General features: G+C 42.2%; 4 protein-coding genes across 7 annotated transcripts in view; 1 reads left to right on the top strand and 3 right to left on the bottom strand.

The window, feature by feature from the left end:
* The window catches only part of adck1 (aarF domain containing kinase 1), a 57816-nt gene extending 53557 nt beyond the window's left edge, over positions 1-4259 (bottom strand). Inside the window, exons 1-3 of one of the 2 annotated variants that reach the window (XM_037072157.1) lie at positions 3998-4259; positions 1390-1529; positions 431-514 (exon numbers count right to left, since the gene is read on the bottom strand). In XM_037072157.1, the coding sequence (XP_036928052.1) occupies positions 431-514; positions 1390-1521 (216 nt within the window). In that variant the 5' untranslated portion in view covers positions 1522-1529; positions 3998-4259. Of the gene's footprint in view, positions 1-430; positions 515-1389; positions 1530-3227; positions 3440-3997 lie in introns of those variants that run through there. The other variant, XM_037072156.1, reaches the window with a different exon arrangement.
* Positions 4260-5674: 1415 nt separating this feature from the next.
* LOC119004837 (SRA stem-loop interacting RNA binding protein) lies at positions 5675-8100 on the bottom strand. The gene is made up of 4 exons (XM_037072107.1): positions 7960-8100; positions 7522-7580; positions 6852-6959; positions 5675-6160 (listed from the first exon to the last, which is right to left on the bottom strand). The coding sequence occupies exons 1-4, from the start codon at positions 8024-8026 to the stop codon at positions 6092-6094; spliced, it is 303 nt and encodes a 100-aa protein (XP_036928002.1). The 5' UTR covers positions 8027-8100; the 3' UTR covers positions 5675-6091.
* A 12-nt stretch (positions 8101-8112) lies between these two features.
* Positions 8113-11451, top strand: alkbh1 (alkB homolog 1, histone H2A dioxygenase). Of its 2 annotated transcripts, XM_037072105.1 has the most exons (7): positions 8113-8386; positions 8811-8919; positions 9090-9252; positions 9627-9717; positions 10278-10471; positions 10605-10859; positions 10950-11451. In XM_037072105.1, exons 1-7 carry the CDS (start codon positions 8249-8251, stop codon positions 11053-11055), a joined length of 1056 nt encoding a protein of 351 aa, XP_036928000.1. In that variant the 5' UTR covers positions 8113-8248; the 3' UTR covers positions 11056-11451. The 2 variants fall into 2 exon arrangements, with proteins under 2 accessions (XP_036928000.1, XP_036927999.1); XM_037072104.1 differs by having other exon boundaries at positions 8122-8386; positions 10605-11451.
* A 226-nt stretch (positions 11452-11677) lies between these two features.
* Positions 11678-16483, bottom strand: ldah (lipid droplet associated hydrolase). 2 transcript variants are annotated; one of them, XM_037072102.1, is made up of 8 exons: positions 16327-16483; positions 15953-16100; positions 15210-15358; positions 14724-14858; positions 13964-14133; positions 13606-13846; positions 12773-12855; positions 11678-12592 (listed from the first exon to the last, which is right to left on the bottom strand). In XM_037072102.1, the coding sequence occupies exons 1-8, from the start codon at positions 16466-16468 to the stop codon at positions 12404-12406; spliced, it is 1257 nt and encodes a 418-aa protein (XP_036927997.1). In that variant the 5' UTR covers positions 16469-16483; the 3' UTR covers positions 11678-12403. The 2 variants fall into 2 exon arrangements, with proteins under 2 accessions (XP_036927997.1, XP_036927998.1); XM_037072103.1 differs by lacking the exons at positions 15953-16100; positions 16327-16483 and adding an exon at positions 15809-15946.
* Positions 16484-19140: the final 2657 nt, after the last annotated feature.

Genomic DNA, 19140 nt, shown 5'->3' with positions numbered 1-19140 from the left:
TGAGCGGCTCCTGGCGAGATCACTCAGTGCATATCAGCTGACATTTACTGTTATTACCTTTATCATGCTAGAGGGATTTCCCCTACAAATATGATCCTGTTTGACTGTGAACATTGGTTCAAACGATGTCCAGGACGTGACCATTCCCTGCTGTCAGACACACAACTTATTTTACTGTTCGCTCACCACTCTTACTTCATACCAGAGCTGCATTTCAGCTGTATTAATCATTTAATTAGAGTATTGCTGCTGCTTCACATTATAAATTAAAGAGTGCTGTACTCAACATATCCAACACTATTTGATAAACAGGAAAGATTGAAACAAGAAGAAATGTCAGCGGTGAGCTGTCAGAATTGCTTTTCTTTAACTCATCATCGACATGAACAACTCTTCAGTCATCCCTGTGGAAAACAAAGTGAATATGTACCTTGGACTTGAGGGCCCAGTACTCCTCTGTGCCGTACTCCACATGTTTGAAAGCAGTCAGATAGTCGCAACTGATGACGGCCGTCTGGAGACAAACAGAGCAGTGATGTTAGAGTTGTTCCAATTCCTTTAAGTTTTTTTTTTTTTTTTTTTAATTTATCTTTTGAAAAATAAATGACTTCCATTTACTGTATTCATTCATGTTTTACAAAGGGTTTAACCTGAGCCAGGCCTTACTACAATGATAATCATATCACAGTCATGCGGGCGTAGTATGATTTTTATTTTTTTTTTATTTTCTATAATACACTGGTATTGGTATCGGTACTCCGTATCGGCCGATACCCACAGCACAACTATCAGAATCGGTATCGGTAGGGAAAAAATGGTTTTGGAACATCTCTAAGCAAAATTAAAAAGAACTGAGGAGTCAGCAGGTAGACTTTTCTTTAGAACTAGAGGACAAACAAGCATAACATGAGAATAAGCAAATATTTAAAAAACTGACATGTGGTTGGTCAGTTCCTGTGGTCAACTCTCTGTGTTTGTTAGAACCACTATCTAAACCCAAAATGAACATCAGCCCACTTTATCTTTAACAATTAAAATGAAATAATACAATTTGATAATACATACAATAAATGATAATTAAATATATATAGATTAATATAAAAATATCAAATTTTGTTCCAGTGAAGACTGATGTCACTGATCAGTAGTTAGCTGTTGACAGGTTTTGATCTGAGGTCATGTTGAGCCTAAAGCCAGAGTTCTTGTGAGCCAAACGAAGCTGCCTAACCCACAAGATCTTCTTTCTAGATACAGGCCCCACAGAGCAAAAAGTTTAAACGTCATACAAAAGCTTCGAAATAAACACAAAGATCCTCTAAAATATCCAGTTGCATCAAATCCACAATCCCCACATCAAGACTGTCAGGGCAGAAGTGTGCAGTAACTCACAGTGAGCGCAGCTCGTCCGAAGCGTATGACGCTCAGGTCATTGAGGTCCAGCTGTCTGTTGTAGAGGTAAAACCCAGAGGAGGCGAACACCGCTGTGGCCAGGGAGGAGACCTTGAGGAGTCGACCAGCCATCAGAGGCACTGTGGGAGGAGGAGGACATGCATGAGCAATACATTCTGGCAGACCATCGGCTCACAAAGTGACAGAGGTCGCGAAGAAGGTGTGATGTGCGGAAATCATCTGTAAGCAAGCAGAGCTCCAACAATTAGTGTAGCGAGATAACTATATTTTATGAGAGATTTATAGTTTTCCATCAATGTTCAAGCAAAACTGTGTTGCTATGTTAATGCCACATGTTATTATTACAGTTTGTACCGACTATTACTCGTCAAGCACCACTTACATTTAACTTTATATTATATGTCTTTCCTGTATTTTAGCTGCTGCACTACAGCATGTCTTCTGTTAGAGTCAGAGGGACTATGAGACTGAAACATTTCCTTGCCACTGACTGCGCCACTTTAATTGTTGTGTGCATGACAATACAAGGACTGCAGCTTAGTGAAATGTGTGGGTGATAAAAACGTAAACTCAAACTGTGCCAGCAGAGGGAGCTCTCTAAGAGCAACAGTTCACTAGTCAAACTGCTGAGAAATGAGGAGCATTCACATAGTCAGCTAGTTGTGTCCTGCTGCCTATCATGAGAAGTCAGACAGACAGACAGACAGACAGACTTACAGAGAGAAGTCCACCCCAGTTTATTGTCTAGCACCACACTCAGGTATTCAGCAGGCCTGTGTGTTGGTGTGGTTCTGGACAATAAACTGTTTTTATCAGTCTGTCGCTGAGAGCACCATCTTCTTGCCTGCGGTGTCCTGGGGTGCGGGCATCAAAGCAAAGGATGCCAACAGACTGATCAAACTAATAATGCAGAGTCTGTTGTTGGCTCTGTGTTTGTCACCCTGGAGGAGGTGATGGAGGACAGGATGCTGGGAACAGCTGGCGATGCTGGACAATGTCCCTCCACAAAACTGTGGACGAGCTTGAGAGCAGCTTCAGCAACAGACTCAGTCAACCTGCTGCCTTAAGGAACGGCACAGAAAAACATTCAGACTTTACAACGCTCACTCAACAACACACATATAATGCTCTCCATCCATCCACTCCAACCGCTTCATCCCTTTTATGGGGTCGTGGGGGGTTTTGCTGGGGCCAATCCCAGCTGTGTCTGGGTGAGAGCAGGGTGCTCCCTGCACAAGTTGCCAGCTCATCACAGTGGCCTCTCACTGATGTCAGAGGCCACCATGCAAGGTGCCAGCCGCACATCAAGAGCAACTTGGGGTCCAGTATCTTTATCAAGGACACTTCGACATGCAGCTCAGCTCAGCTAGGAGCTGGGATTTGAACCAGCGACTTTCCGATCACTAGACTATGACTTTTTCATTATTGTATATTACGTTTTTGTTGTTATTCATTCCTACTTTGTGCCAGTGAAGAAACAAAGAAAAATGTACACCAGCTCCCCTGCTCAGTGAGAACAATGTTTCAGCATTTACACAGTGTTTTAAAATCTGATGGCAGGGCTGTCACACGCCAGCAGCTCAGGAATGTGCCAGCAGACAGTGTATGTAGCACAACAGATAAACGCCGGTGAACAGCACCTTGTGTGCCGACAGGCTGACAACAGTCAACAAGGTCCAGTATCTGCTGATCAGATGTTGGGCCAATTAATCGGCGGACCCTGAGCTACAACTCACTGTGTTCCTGCACCAACAGTGCATCTGCAGCATAAAGTCCCAAGCTCAATACTCTTTCAGCAAAAAGGGAAGACAACTTACTTTTGTTGGACAGCCCTGTGTTGAAAAATGACAAGTAAATGCACCGTGATTAACCTGGAAATATCTCAATGTTTTTCTCAATTTTGGGAACTGAAAGAACTGGGAGACACACGTGACACAGAATAAAAACTGAAACCAAAACAGCACACATCTAAACATGAATGTCTTCAGTCCTGCCTGGTAAGGGCCACTGTGCTCACACTCCACACCTCTCCTGTGATCACACCCGAGCTGGGCTCGTCCTGATCACGTCATCGAAGTTAGTTTGATTCATGACTGCTACGCTGAACTTCATCTGGGGAACTCAGCGTCACCGTGATGCAGTCATAAATCTAGTAAATAAACGCCCACTTGTTTAAACACACGCGCGTGTGTGTGTGTTCTTAAATCACAGACGATACATGTTGGACATCTGGAGAAGCCTCTCTTCAATTCGGCTTTCACCCAAAACAGCCAGTGACAGTTTCTCATGTAAATCTAAAAACCTAAAAGCAAATCCTCCTGTCACAGCACAGAGCCGGATGTGTATTGAAGGATGATGAGTGCTGCCTGGTGCTTTATGGCTGTGTTATAGCTGTGTGTCAGGAGCAGTCACCGCTCCGTACAGCAGCGTGTATGGCGCATGTTACCTAAAGCTCCCTGAAGCGTGTGTGTGCGTGTGTGTGTGTGTGTGTGTGTGTGAGGAGCTGCGGTGTGTAGCAGCAGCGGTCACCACCCTCCTCTGTCACAAACGGCCGTCACACATGAAAACACTCGTTCAATTAGCTTACCAGTGTGTCCACGCGCGTTCTCCCTGTCAATTACCAGTTTTTTGTTTTGACCTCTTCGGCTTCACTTCTACATGTGAGCGCGGTGGATTATGGTTGACGTAGTTCTCGACAGAAAGGCGGCTACAGTTTAACGTGCTCTCCGATCCGAACAGTTCGCTCACACGGAGACATATCCGGTTCTGTGTGTGGCCCGTCCCTCGGGTCCAGGTGTGGGCGTCGGTCCAGCAGGATGTGAGTCCGTTTGTCGCTCCGTGTGATACATTAAAACTACAGCTCCGGCGAACGCGATGACGTGTTTCACACGCGTCACATATGATGCCCAGCTGTTCCTTTCACGTTACACAGGATTGGCCCCGCCCACAACCATGACGTCAAATGTGCTTCATTCAAGACAACTGTGAGCTTCTGGCCAGGTTCCAGTGTACAGAGCCTGTAACTGATGTAGCATGTTGCACAATTGCACAATACTGATGTACAATTTTACACCGAGGAAGGAAAAATTATTTCACTTTCATTTATTTTTAACGATTTGATGCATTTCAAACACCAGGATGACCAATGCTGTTAAGCATTTAACAGGATAAAGTAATATTGTCTCACATTTTAGATCAAGAATGTTCTTTTAAACAAAATAGATAAAAGTCTGGAATTATATCAGACACAGCCTGTTTAAGAGAAATTGACTGTCACACTGTACTGCAACAGAAGGGAATCTGAATTTACGATTAGAGACTTTAAATTGTGTAAACTGTTGCCTGGTGCAGATTATAGTTTAACATATTCTGTAACCAGCTTCTTCATCCTACCACTGACCGGTAAAATGACACGCAGCTCGTGCTTCTGAGCAATTCTTGTTTTGGTAACAGAGTAGCCATCAACTGCCATCAGCTGAACTTAGATCTTGGATCCGAATGACCTCAAAATGTCCTCACATGACTGGTTAGCAGGAAGGAAAGTTTAGCATGGAAAAGAGAGGAGGCACATGGTCCAACTTGAAAATAATAAAACATGTGGAACTTAATCAACAATGCCGCAGTGCATCATTGAAGACAGGGTCGAGGCTGACATTAACTTAAAATGACCTCTGAATTGAAACCAAATCCTAAAGGCAGATAGGAGCACAGGGATGTTGGTAGGAGAAGGTGATGGAACATGACTAAACCTCTGACCTACACCTTATCTAACCAGCTCACTGACGTAAATGGGTGAATTAGAGCAGAAAATTAGATGAGGCACATCTGCCACAAATGACTTGTTCGCTGTTATTTTTTCCTCAGACTTAAACAGGTCAACAGACTTGAAAATGTTTGGGTCTGGTTCAAAATGTTAATGTTTACACTGAGGGGAGCATGATCCAAAATGTCAGTAAAGGCCGTTGCCAGACAAAAGATTAGTGTCAATTACAACCATAAACAGCAAAAATTGCCTGGTTGACCTTGGATTTCTGTGCCTGCTTGGCCCTTTTATGCAAAGGGTAAAGTGCAGAAGTGTATTGCCCCCTGGTGCCCAACACTTTACCTTGCTACTGCAGCTTCATTCTTCTCTTTGGCATGTCCACAGACAACAGTGGAGGATGTAATCAGATTTAGTCCTTCAACATTTACTTATCACTTACATTTACTAAGGCAAGATTAAATACCACATTACAAGTAAAATACTTTATCCAACAACATAACACACAGTGAAATTAAACACTTTATTATTGCCATACACCAGGAATAAGCAAGTGTTTCATGAGCCTTGAATTAGCCTGTTTACTGTTGATGGTGTGTGACACGATGGTTACAGGAAGTAAAACACTATGACAATAAATAGACAATACTACAGATTGTATTACTATAGACAATGACAGTAATGCTCTGGCCCAAATTCACTGATGGTGTGCAAAAGGAGGAATCATCTCCGGTCGTAGGGACTTAAATTTAGACACCAACACTTGTGTGCTGCAGTTTTCTTATGACCCTGAACATAATGGCAGAAATCTCAAATATGAAGTAGCCGAGGCAACAAAAACAGAGTCATAGTGGATCTGGGCCTGAGAAGAAGAATATCACATGTTGGTCTGCCTCATTCACAAAGCGGTACCACAGAACTTCAGTCAATTTCACTGTCTTTGTTCAACTTTTGCACTTCAAATGGGCGTCTGTTCCTCTGAACCTGGAGCTGAAAACACACAACAGGCAAAGCAGGATTAGCATGTGATACATACAGAATATCAACATTTCCAGGTTCTGCCTCATGTCATTTTGAATGTTTGCTACAAATTCCAAATACAATTTCCGTGTACAAAAATCTGGATGGCTATTACAGATGAGAAGTGCAGCCATTAGGCCTGCAGAGTCAGTAGTAATAGCTAATTTCGATGCTCTAAACATTGTTCCGATATTCATTTGGCTTAGATGCTGCACCTAAACCTTATGATGGTAGGGAAAACCCTGTATGTTAACATTCAAATTGAAGAAACTGCATTAATAATAATTATCATCATCATCATCATCATCATCCTGTTTTCACTGTTATGAAAAAGAGTAAAAACGTAAATACAACACATGAAAATAGAATATGGGGACAACTGACTTCATTATGGAAGGAATACAAACATGTTGAGGGCAACAATAGACACCAAACTATATAAATGTGTAAAAGCTCTGTTCCATAAACTTCTCAATTATTCACTCATGAACTGCTGATCTGTGGCTTGAAACTGACATCTGTAAAATGTCAGGTCAGACCTCAGTTATCTGTGCATGGTGTTTAAAAGAAACTCCAGTAACGCAAGCTTTGGTCGTTCCATTAAGAAAGACCTCTATACTCACAAGACCTTGACCAGTGATAGAGACAAGTGTCTTTTTACCTTGGCTCCGTCGATCATGTGCACGTCTTTCTGAAGTGCGTTGTTCAGTCCTTCTTCTGATGAGTATCCAACCCAGCAGAACCCTCTGTGGAAGCCCGTTTCTTTATCCTGGCACAGCACAAAGCACGCCGTCAAACACACAAAACCACGCACAAGCACCTCATGCAAGATCTTCAAGGCTTTGCAAGAATAACAGTCAAACAAGATTTTCACTGAGATGGATTATTCAAGAAGTTTTGAGCATCTGTATACCAGACTGAAAAAAAAGTCAACGTAAAGCTGCCTGACAGATGAACAAACTGAAAAATCTAAAACACTACAGTATGATCTGAATAGAATAGAATGCCCTTAGTAATGAAAAGTACTCTTCATTTGTAGTGTTATTAGGAGCAGGGATAGTACAGAGCTGCTAAAAGACAATTATAATATATCAACCTTTATTCTCACTGCACACAAGAAATATCAGAACTAGAGAGCAGTTTCACATCCAACCTGTGCAAACAGCTGCACACTATATCAATGACTTTGTGTACAGAATTATCAATGTATCATTGGGCTAGTACAGTAAGAAGAGGTGTTATTATGATACATGATTTGAATTACACAGAATGGACAGATCCAACATGCAGTGCACATGGGAATCAGTGGGTCTGATGCTGTGACAACTTACAAACGGGAGGAGACACTTCTTCACAGCGCCAAACTGTCCAAAGTACTCCTTCAGCTCCTCTGAAAGACAGCAGGTACATGTCAGCTTGTCAGTGCATGGTGATGGCTTCATGTCTGAGCTACCACAGGACTGTTCACACATATGATAAGTTTACACGCGTGGCTTCTGCTAATGTAGTTGAACCTCGTCTCACCGAGCAGTCCATGCCTGAACCTCACCCTCACACAGCCACAGTGTTAAAGTGTTGGGTGTTTGAACCTCACAGTGTCTGACTGATCACCTCCTCCTCACATGAGGAGGCTCCGTGTTAGCTAACAGTTGATGGCGAAGCTGCGTTCTTCATGCAGCGACGTGTAAACCGAGGAGAGAGTCTCCAGACACAGAGCTGTCTGTCACCGTGTAACAACAACGACCATTCAAACAGTTTCATTGACTTACTGCCGGCCGCAGTCCAGGGTATTTTAGACACGAACAGCTCGAAAGCCTTCTTCGACGGCGCCGCCATGTTTCGTCCTTGGTATGTCACTCTGACCTATGACGTAGCGTCATGTGACGTACACCGGCGCACACATTAATAACAGTAATTCAAAAATGTACTTTAGGTCATTTCATCTTTCTTACATTATTTACACAATGGACATGTAAAATCCAAGTATGTTGTTTAAACTAAATAAATCGAGACCGAGACAGATCCTGGACAGGCTTGAGGTCACAGGTCAGTGACGTCATGGCCAAGATGGCGGCCTCCATGGTGGAGAGTGGAGAAGATGCATTCAGAAAAATATTCAAGTTTTATAGGAGAAGAAACCCGCCGCCGGATTTCAGCGATGTCATCGACTTCTCCAAAGGTGTTCCGAGTGACAAGGTGAGGGGGACGTCAGGCCCGGACCCATGACGACGGAACAGTTCACCACAATCACGTGGTTCCGTCTGAGTCTGACTGACTGACAGCTTGTTTGACATGAAAACTGAGTATAACTAGCTAAATAATAAAAGGACGCAGAAGTAATCCTGAAAGCACGTGGATGAATACTTTAGATACTAGCTGATCCTGTAGCGGGGGGGAGACACGTGCTCACACACTTTGAAAGAAGGAGTAAAACCATACATGTAAAACTACAGTTAGAGAAGAGAAGAAGAAGAAACCAGACGCTTGACATTAACAAGGTGCAGGGTTGTTATGGAAATAACCAACTTAGAAAATGTCATTGTATCATGACAACTATTATTATCAATATATATTTATTAGTATAATTCACAGATTGTGGTGTGTCTGTGTGATTTGACAGATAGTCCCAGCTGAATTGGACCCTGCTGCAGTGAGTGACGTGGAGGCTGCCAGGGTTGGATTACAGCCTGTCAGAGACTGGAGAGCCCACGGCCTGCACGGCTACCCAGGTAAACACAGGACAGTGAGGACGGTGAGACAGAGAGTTCTTCAACAAAAGCTCAGATACCGAGTCCTGGACACAGCGCTCCAGTGAAAACCACATGTGTGACAATGTGTTAATGTTATCAAGGACATTCTGGTTCTGTGACTCAGTGCTGTACCATCATATGTTGTTTAGGATTCATCTTCATCTCCAACCCGTTCCTGCGGGGCTCCCAACCCCCCTGGGTCAGACAGTGTCTGAAGACCTACCCCCAGAAACCCAACGTCTGCAACCTGGACATGCACATGTCTCCCTCTGACACCCAGGACATCTGGGACAAGAGTGTCCAGGGCCTCAGGTGAGACTAGCTGTTGCTCTTCCCCTCTGATTGGATCTGTCTGTCCCAACCTGGGTCATCTAACTGATTTTAGTTCCTGATCATTTTCCAGGCATCCACAATGTACTTTTCAGGCAAATTGTAGAAATGGCGGTATTTAATGTCCTCTCACATCTGTTTCCAAATATCTGGTTTTGCTGCAGCAATTTTCCTTTTAATAAGCGATCAATGTGAGTCTAACAATGATATAATAGTTCTTTAATATATACAATAATTGGAGGCATACTTCCTCTGACAACGTTGAGTTGACATGCTTTTTGACAGTGTACTGGTCCCAGTTCCCAGCCACCCGCTTCTGTACAGTAAGCGCTCTCTGTGTTTGATCCTCCACACAGGCGTCCCAGCTCTGGAAAGAGAGAACCAAAGACTCTCCTGGAGAGACTGCGCTGGGTCACTCTAGGCTATCATTACAACTGGGATACCAAGGTAAGAGTGCCAATATTCTGATCACAGTATCAGTAGATTTCCATCACCTCTTATTTTTAGCATCATGTGTAAGGCGAAATGCTTGACGTCAAAACCTGAAAGTGGAAAAAAGAACGTTACATTGTAGAAGGAATGAAACAGAATAAATACAGAGTGAATAAATCACTTACAATTAAAATGAAATTTCCAGTTTTTGTGGTTTTACACACATTTTTCAGAGGCATGTCTAAGATATTCCATCAGTAATTCTATGATATAAATGTATGTGATCATTTGAATTTGGCCAGAAATTAATTTTGCTCGTTTCAGTTCTCACTCATTTTGTCTCTTGATCTCTTACATCTCTAATATTAGTTTAAAATGTCCAAACAAAAACTTGTAGGGATTACAATCCTGCTGAAGTTTTTGTGATGATAAACTTCCTCATGGGCCATCAGGAGAGTTCAGACACAATTGTGTACCACCTGTGCCATTATTTCAGTGCATTTACATTTTCTTAAATTATGTCAATATTACGTGTCTCTTCATGTTGACCAAATGTTTCCTTGTTGTTCCTCCAGACTTACTCGGCCAACCATTACACTCCTTTCCCAGCTGATCTCCACTTGCTGTCGCTCCATGTAACAGCCGCCTGTGGGTTCCCAGGGTTCAACGCAGAAGCTGGAATCCTCAACTATTACCGATCCGATTCCTCTCTGGGAATCCACGTGGATGAATCTGAACTAGATCACAGCCGACCACTGCTGTCATTCAGGTGAGACGGGAGAATTAAAGACCGCTGAGAGGAAGTGATTCTTCAGAGATAAATAATATGGGGACATGTCTTAACTTCCCAGCTTACCCACAGATACATATTCTAACCCCCTCACTGTTGTCTTACTTGGTAGTTTTGGCCAATCAGCCATCTTCCTCCTGGGTGGCACCTGCAGACAGGACCCCCCCACCGCTATGTTCATGCACAGTGGGGACATGATGGTGATGTCTGGACAGAGCCGCCTCCTGTACCACGCTGTTCCCCGCATCCTCCCAGCGCCCCAGGGACATCCAGCTTCAGAGATGGAAGGCTGCAGCCTGGGCTCACCCCTGCAGGACAGCACTGTGGTGCAGCCGGTGTCAGAGGAGGACTGGGCGGTGTGCTCCAGGTACATTCAGAGCTCCAGAGTGAATGTGACTGTCAGACAGGTGCTGGGGCCTGGGCAGAGCTTCCCACAAACACTCTCTTCTCACCAAAGGACTGATTCAGGACAGCCAGGAGGGTACCATGATGACCCAGACGGTGGAGAGACAGGGAAAAGGAAGAGGAGTAGCTGTGACTCTCCTGATACCGTGGAGACATGACACAGACCCCCTGCTGTGACACTCGTTGCGAGACATGACGCAGCATCTCAGACCTGAGTCCTCCTTTGCAGTCCTATTGAATTACTTGTCACTTTGCTGAAATGCAGAAGCCACTCGAGTCATATGTGGTGTTAACGCTGGGTCAGTTGTTAACATTTGTAAATACAGTGGTTTACTTACTTAGAACAGGAAGGTCCAACCACCTTCTACTGGCCTGTTTCGGGCAGCAAACAGAACCCACAAGAAGGTAGCAAAACCAAAGTGTAGTCAAGCCCTTAAACTTTATATTAATTTATTATGAAAATACCCAAATTAGCAAAAACAACTTACATTTGGGGAAGTGGGTACAAAATCCAGAATCTATTTCTTCTGTTAAATAAACATCATCATGAAGAAGTGTGTGTGTGTGTGTGTGTGTGTGTGTGTGTGTGTGTGTGTGTGTGTGTGTGTGTGTGTGTGTGTGTGTGTGTGTGTGTGTGTATATAGTCAGGTCTGTAAGTAGTTCAGTGGCATCATGAGATCAGATGTTCTCAAACTACACTCACAGCGTTGACTGCTCTAAGATGCATTTTCAAAAAAGATGGAAAATATTCACACAACATATAAAAATACTTCCTGTAGGTCACAATTTATTTATTTATTTATTTTTTTTAAATCAACCATCATGGGTTCAGCAGATGAGTTAGTCGTTACAGTGTCTGCAGGAGTAACACACATTGTTGCATTTCCAACTCCAGTGCATCACCAGAGGTACATGTTACATCATTATATCCATCCAACAGTAACAGGCTTGGAATGAAATTAGTTACACAACTTTCTCAGTCTCATCAGTCATACTCTGATGTTTCACAGCACAGTGGCATCAAAAGATGAAACAAAAGGCGTGCAAGATGAATTCACACACACACACACACACTGCATGTGTTCATCCAGTCCTCATTCATGGGAATGCATGAATTATAATTGTATATGTGAAAGATGACTTAAAATAAAAAATGGCAAAAAGGCAACATCAAACCAACTTAAATAATCACACGAGCAGATATTAGCATGAGAAGTAAGATTGGTTACTGTTCCCTCTTTTGAGACGGATGTCTGCATGTGTTTTCATAAAATATATGCGTTAGTTCATTTCTTCAGCATGAGTAAAAACACTTAAATTGTAATGTTACATTTTTTTGGCTAATTATAAACCAAAGTATGCCATCATATCAATAGAAATATATATATATATTAAAATTCATATTTTACTTCTCCAGCACTGAGCTTTCATTCTCATTAAAAGCCCATCGCTGTCTGCGCTGTACGCTGAGCGTTCATGTTAGACCGTGAGAGGAGAAGAATGACGTCATGTCCTCAAATCTGCACAGATCCATTCAACCACCATTTTGGCAACGTCTCTTCCTGCGTCCAGAACGAAGGCGTGGCGGAAACTGTTCTCACACAGCCTAAAATCTCCGTGTGGGAAGTCCTTTTTGATGTCATGATAATACTGAACAGGGCACCAGTGGTCTGTAGCTCCGTAATAAAATATAAGCTGAAAATGGGAACACACACACACACACGGTTGAATACACAATAACAGGTTAAAAGATCACATCACATGTAAACCATCCACTCACAATTCAAGGAAACATGTCTTCATGTCCCGTGTGGTTATTCAATATTGACTAGTAGCTGTTGAGTACAGAGAAGTGTACAGGTCGGTCTTTGTTACCTTTTTGAGATTTTCCTGAATGGTTATGTTGTCTCTTTCCAGAACATTCTTCATCTCCTGCCCTCCCATGTACATAGCATTCGCTACAAAGAGAAATGAAATCACACCAATCTAGTCATTGCTTTATCACATCTCCCAGGACTACAGAGGCTGACTGGCGATCCAGTCGATTTGGTATTCTGGCACCATTTTATCACCACGCTCTCACATTTCCATTATAGACTGAACGAATGAATGACATTCCTCTGAGGTGTAACGGGACTGCCGCTACTGAAAACTGAATGTTCTGGACTCCAGGGCTTCAGATTAATCATTTTGATTTGTGAACATCCACGTCTGAAGGGCAGTCTGCAAGCTGAAGTCCATGAAAAGCCTTTAACTCTTCTTTAGAAATCGTTAATACCACAGCTGACAACTACATATTCAGAAAATGACCAAAAGTATAAATGGTGGCATTATATGCCTGGAATACAAGCTGTCAGAAAATATTATGGCCCTCGGACACTGAACGAGACTAGTGCTGCAATCGCATGATTAATTGATTAGCCCTCAAATATAAATAGAATCTGTAACTACTACTAATCGATTCACTGTAGCTTTCTTTCCTCCTCTATGACAGGAAACAGATGGGTTGTGTACAAAACAAGACATTTAAGGACGTCATCTTTGGAAAAAATGGGAACATTCTTTACCATTTTCTGACCAACACATTAATTTATGATTATGACAACAACAACAACAATAATAATAATAATAATAATAATAATAATAGTTGCAGCCCTTCACTAGACTACACAGTTTCAGTATCAACGCAGTGAGGAAGCACAACCAACCTGCACAGTCTCCACTGAGTAAACCAACAGTAGGCTGAACCACAGTGTGGTCCAGAGAGCGGATTCCACCAAACACCAGTTTGATCAGGTTGGCTTTGAGGCTCTCGGGCAGCAGAGAGAGCAGGAAGAGAGGCAGGTAGGCCACATAACGCATGTGACATAGCACCGGGGTCATGACCTTCCCCTGAGGAGTCTGAGCCATGCGCTCAATGGTGGGAAACAGCATGACGGCCTTTAGAATCTGTGGTAAGAAAGGTTGCAAAAGACACTTTTCAGCGTATCCCTTTTGATGATAAAGGGACAGGTTCCCCTGAACATGTGTTTCTCTAAAAAGAGAGACGGTGAGGTGGTGACTAACCTTGAGTTCAGGATCTCTCTTCATCAACTCCAGAATAATGTAGCAGCCAATGGAGTGGCCCACCAGGACCAGGCTGGTTTCTCTGGGAACATGTTTCCTGAGGAAGGCCAGCTTGTGTTCAATCTGCCCGTTGAGACCAAATACATCACCCTCTGCTGCTGAGGAGGCATCTGGATTAAAGACAAGTGAAAAATCAGAACTCGCAGTGTCTATGTCTGGACCTCACCTCCACTCAACACAATCCCCAGAACAAAATGTTGCCATTTTAAGTGTCTGCAAACCACATAACGTTTCATGTGTTACATTACTACACTACCTTTGTCATAATGTTCAAATTAATTATATATGAGCTGACTTCATGTCAGGAAGTGGACAGTGTGGCGTGACAAACAGTTGGGTGGGATGGCTGCCACTGTCTCTGTTTGACATGGCGTTTCAACAGTGTGAAAAGTGTGAAAAATCAGGATGTTTTTAATAAGACGTTGGGTCAATTTTCACCCTGGTTAGTGGCAACAAAACTAGATATTCTTGACTAGATGTGGGGACAATTTGAAGCGCCACAATGCTTCACTGTGGACATCATCATATGCCAATTCCAGAGACATCACCCAACCCTAGATGCAGTTAAATTAACTTAAACATAACAACCCCGAACTTCTAGATATGATGAAAATTCCTCTTTCAGCTGATTATTCATGCACTCTCTTCCAGCGTACTGAGGTCAGAATGGGAACGCCGAAGTGAAGAGAATAATCTGTACCTTCTATCATGTCCATGGAGTCTGGTGGCACACAGTGGCCAGCGTGGCTCACAGCCCACACTGGGTGGCGGTATCCAAACATACTGTGGAGCGTTTGCATGAAGGTTCTGTAGAAGCCCACAACACCTGGGTTACCTGTATGGAGACAGCAGAAGTCACTAAATTCATTTTGATCATATATGGTCTCCACAAAAGACGGCCTGCACCACCCAAAGATATGACAGGCTCGTTCTAAGGTACTGAAAGTACAATGACTCTTACATTCAGGTGATTATGCATTAATGTAAGCTTAATTAGGAATATTATATCAAATGTTAAATATTCTTCATTTCTGACAGTCTCTCTAAATACTACAAACTGAGACTAACTTTTCTGATATTTCTGCTTAAAAAGAAAACAATATAAAAATGACTTAAGAAGGCTTTCGTCTTGTTCATATTGTATTGTGCTGCACATTTCGGAATGCAGGACAGTCATCCAACTCACCTGGAACGATGAGGAAAAGCACCTTGTGTCCAGAGTGTAACTGACAGGGGCCAAACCTGAGCAGCTCTGTGGCGGCTCCACAGCAGTAGATGAAGTCCGTCTGCGGTTCATCCCTCCTGTCGGTCACCGTGGTGTCCATCTCATTAGCTCTGAGTGAAAATGATGGGTTGCTACATTTTCATTTTGTCAAGTCACACTGAATACACTCTGTGTGCATCTTTATCCCGATCAATCACATACAGATAGGTACATACAGATCTCTTGAACAGGTGTAACTGTATTACTGTCATGTAGCACAGCTGGCTCTAATAGCTGATTCAGTTTATCAGCAGGGTCCAAAGGTAATAATACACTTCAACCCCCTCACAGGTCAACGAGCGAGTCCTGCATGTTAGTGCTGCTCCATCAATTCACTACGTCTCCAGCAGCGAAGCTTACACAGCTTTAAAGTGGCAGAATGAACACAGTGAGAACAACCACGTTACTGCCATTTTAATGTATCCGGTACAACTGTAGCTAATTCTGTTGATGCCGAATAAAGGAGCTGTTGCTTAATGTAAAAGTGTTCTCGTGTGAAGAGGTTTTCGTAAAGCACGCACCTCCACCAACACGAAGCCGTGTCAAACTGACACATTTCAGGTTGAGTCTGGTGTGAGTCACAATCACGATACACACACTGATGTTAGCTTCAATCCCAGTGGATACTTGCCAAATATAATGTAAAATACCAAATAATGTTTTACCTCTTGATAACAGTATGAAGATTGAGATGATATGCTCTCCATTGATTGGTGGCTCCTGTCAGCGGTTCCGCGGTGAGAATACTTCCTGCTTTGCACACTGCTGGATTCTGATTGGTCGGTTTTACGGCCGTCCCATAATACCCTTTTTCTTTTGTTTAAAGGGCACAAGCATGGAAATGAGCGATGACGCGTGAGGCAGGAGTAACTTTGGAAAGTTTATGCTCAGTATAACTTTACATAACAAAGTTTTTATACTCTGTATCTATCTGAATAACTATTATTTGCACATGAGCACAGTATGCAACATTTAATCACTTTGACTAAAATATTGATCTCACTGTGTAGGATCAACCTGGATATTCCCTGACTCTTACCTTTCTTCTCTGCTGCAGCTCCATTTTTTTTTGGATTGGATGGTTTGGATGTGATTGAACAACACTGTGGTGTTGCCAGTGATGCAAACAGTCTTCCTACACACATCACAGATCGCAACATGTCGTCCATCCATCTCTGCATGTTGGGTTAAATGACTGGTCAGGGTGTGCACACCACCAGAGTCAGCACAGCAGTGGAGAAGCACAGATTAGAGTACAAACTCCAATTACAATCCAATTGGGTCGTTGTGTAAAACGTATTTAAAAACAGTATACAATGTTTTGCAAATCCTTTTGAACTTGTATTCAATTGCATTCACGACAAAGACAAGAGATGTAGTTCAAGGTGTTGCAGGCATCACAATTCTGTATGAGTGAATATTTAAAAAAAAAAAAAAAAAAGTTTATCTGTTTGATCATTAAATCTGAATTGAAAAGGTTTTGCAAATCATCGTATTCTGTTTTTAGTTATGTTTTACACAACATCTGAGCTTCATTGGAATGTGGGTTTGTATATGTGTTCAATACAGATATACAGATGTGTGGAGAGGACTGAAACTGATCATTGGCGGTATGTTAAAGAGTTGGACTGATATACCGGATTTTTAAGACCGATACCAATACAAATATTTGGTGATTTAAAATCCGATATTCCGATATATCAGCCGGTATATATATATATTTAAAAAATTAATTCAGAAACGCGGAACAAAACATAAACAGATTTCCGTAACAATAGTTATTTGTAGTTATTTGAGTCCTCACTGAAATAATATGATAATGCAGTTTAAAAATAAACTTGTTTATTTTATTGTCACAACAGAACAGAAGAACATCAAATTATATCATAGGGTTTGTGGCGTTCTAAACACGAGTGTTGCCAACAGGGACGTTGTAGAGCAGGACTGCCCACACTGCTTTAGCTTGCAAGCTACTTTCAAAATGACCAGGTCAAAATGATCTACCCACAAAAAAAATATTAAACGTCTATTTATTAATACATACACTAAGTATACTTTATATAATGCAACATAATGCATAACTGATTTTGACAGTAATGAAACCCTTGGTATTGCACATAAAAATTGACAGCAGTAATGCACATAGGTGAAAAACAGCCTTCAGTATTCACAGTTTTACACACCGGGAGCTGCTGGTTTTCTAGACAAAGTTTTTGAATGACTGAAAAATGAACTCTCCCCATGTGCGTTCTTTCATGGGCAGTAATGTTAATAGCTCCTCTTTTGCAGTCGTATGTATCGCTGGTGTCTGTAGACTCGTCAGTGAGAAACGCTCGCAGTCTGCAATGTCTCTCTGAAGCTGCTGTGTCAAATCTTCGGCCATTACTTCACAGCGCTGTGTAACTGTACTTCTTGATAGCTGAAGAACTTTGATTGATGATAATATTTCTAGTTTGTTTTTAAAATCCCAAAACAAGGAGTCAGCTGGCTCAAGGAAGGCCTCTTTTATCATCTTAGCGCTTAACAAAGTGAAACAAACAAAACAAAGCATAAATGGAGCGCCCGTCAGTCCGAACGGAGGGAATAGCACTGTCCATATAAACAAAGAGGCTCCGTGCACACCGTGGGGCGACGCAGGAGACTGAAGTGCCGAATCAGAAGCTGACAAATCGGAGGCTCCCACTCCGACTCCATCTTCACAGCGACGGTCACGGTCAAGTCCCCTGAGGCGGGAGACGCCTTCAGCATCTCAGTGGTGAACAGCAACATTACACTGTGAACCTCTGGCAGTGACAGCAAGTGAGGTCTAAACCACACCTGTGATTACCGCTTATCCCTATAGATGCCGCTAAACACCACGAAACACAGATTCATCCTTTCAAAGCAAAAACCTAAAAGATGTGTCTGTAAACCTGAGTTAGTTGGTTAAATAAAGTACCGACATATTTAGAACTTCATGATCAGTTCCAGAGTGGGAAGAAAAACTGTCTCCTAGCAACCAGTTTGAATGAAAACACATTTTGTAAACATAATGTATAGTTCTTGCACAATTTGATTCAAATAATGGATTATTACATCTTTAATAGTGTGACTCTTTGAGTCGAAAGTTGAAAGTTGAAAGAGAGCTGAAATATGAAACAATATTTCAAATTTCGTTCTGCTACTACTCCAGCATACACTTAGCTAGAGAAACCATTCATGTATCAAAATATTGAGCTTTTCAAGCTCTTTCGGCCTTGTACTTTTTAGCTTTCTTTTCTTTACAGCTTTTTTCAAATATTCAGCTTTTTTCAAAAAATAAATTTACAATGTAAGTGAATAGGAAAATCTTCAAATCCCCTTTAAACCCACCCGACTTGACAGGCCTGAAGAAGTTCCAAGACTTTGAAATATTCAGCATGAATTTAGCTTTTAAAATCTTTTTACGGTTTTGAAATCATCACAGTTTTAGTCCTAGTCTTCAGATTTTATAAGGGTGTGTGTTGCGTGACCTGGAGTGGGTCACATGACCCCTGGAGTGGAGAGCAGCTGGAAAAACTTGAGAAAAAATTATCTTCAGCTTGATTTAGATCCCACATCTTTTACTTCACATAGACAATTTATACAGAGAATCTTGTTGGCTTTCAGCTGATGGTTGGTCCTATTTCAGATGTAGGACTTACAGTTTTGGCTGTAGAAGCCCTAGAGGGACAAGCACTCCAACAACTCCCCCACAAGCCACAATTATAATTTTGAGCCTAAATTTCTGGATATTATGATATCTCATTTATATGAAATTATGTGTCAATCAATGTCTCACCACTAAAGACCACCTTAGCTAGTAATAATGCAGGCATGAAAGATAACCAAAGGC

This window comes from Acanthopagrus latus, chromosome 16, assembly GCF_904848185.1.
Source record: "Acanthopagrus latus isolate v.2019 chromosome 16, fAcaLat1.1, whole genome shotgun sequence".
In the NCBI taxonomy this organism is placed as follows: Eukaryota; Metazoa; Chordata; class Actinopteri; order Spariformes; family Sparidae; genus Acanthopagrus; species Acanthopagrus latus.
This window is presented reverse-complemented; position numbering and strand designations above follow the sequence as displayed.

Bases quoted from the DNA above. Each gene is read 5' to 3' on its own strand.
- LOC119004837 (XM_037072107.1), bottom strand. From the start codon at position 8,026: ATGGCGGCGCCGTCGAAGAAGGCTTTCGAGCTGTTCGTGTCTAAAATA. The intron at 7,581-7,959 runs GTAAGTCAATGA...GCTGTCTTTCAG, and splicing joins ACCCTGGACTGCGGCCGGCA to AGGAGCTGAAGGAGTACTTT. The intron at 6,161-6,851 runs GTAAAAAGACAC...GTGTGTTTTCAG, and splicing joins ACATGATCGACGGAGCCAAG to CTCCAGGTTCAGAGGAACAG.
- alkbh1 (XM_037072104.1), top strand. From the start codon at position 8,249: ATGGCCAAGATGGCGGCCTCCATGGTGGAGAGTGGAGAAGATGCATTC. The intron at 8,920-9,089 runs GTAAACACAGGA...TATGTTGTTTAG, and splicing joins CGGCCTGCACGGCTACCCAG to GATTCATCTTCATCTCCAAC. The intron at 9,718-10,277 runs GTAAGAGTGCCA...TTGTTCCTCCAG, and splicing joins ATTACAACTGGGATACCAAG to ACTTACTCGGCCAACCATTA.
- ldah (XM_037072102.1), bottom strand. From the start codon at position 16,468: ATGCAGAGATGGATGGACGACATGTTGCGATCTGTGATGTGTGTAGGA. The intron at 14,859-15,209 runs GTGAGTTGGATG...GTCTCCATACAG, and splicing joins GCTTTTCCTCATCGTTCCAG to GTAACCCAGGTGTTGTGGGC. The intron at 12,593-12,772 runs GTAACAAAGACC...TCCCATTTTCAG, and splicing joins TTCAGGAAAATCTCAAAAAG to CTTATATTTTATTACGGAGC.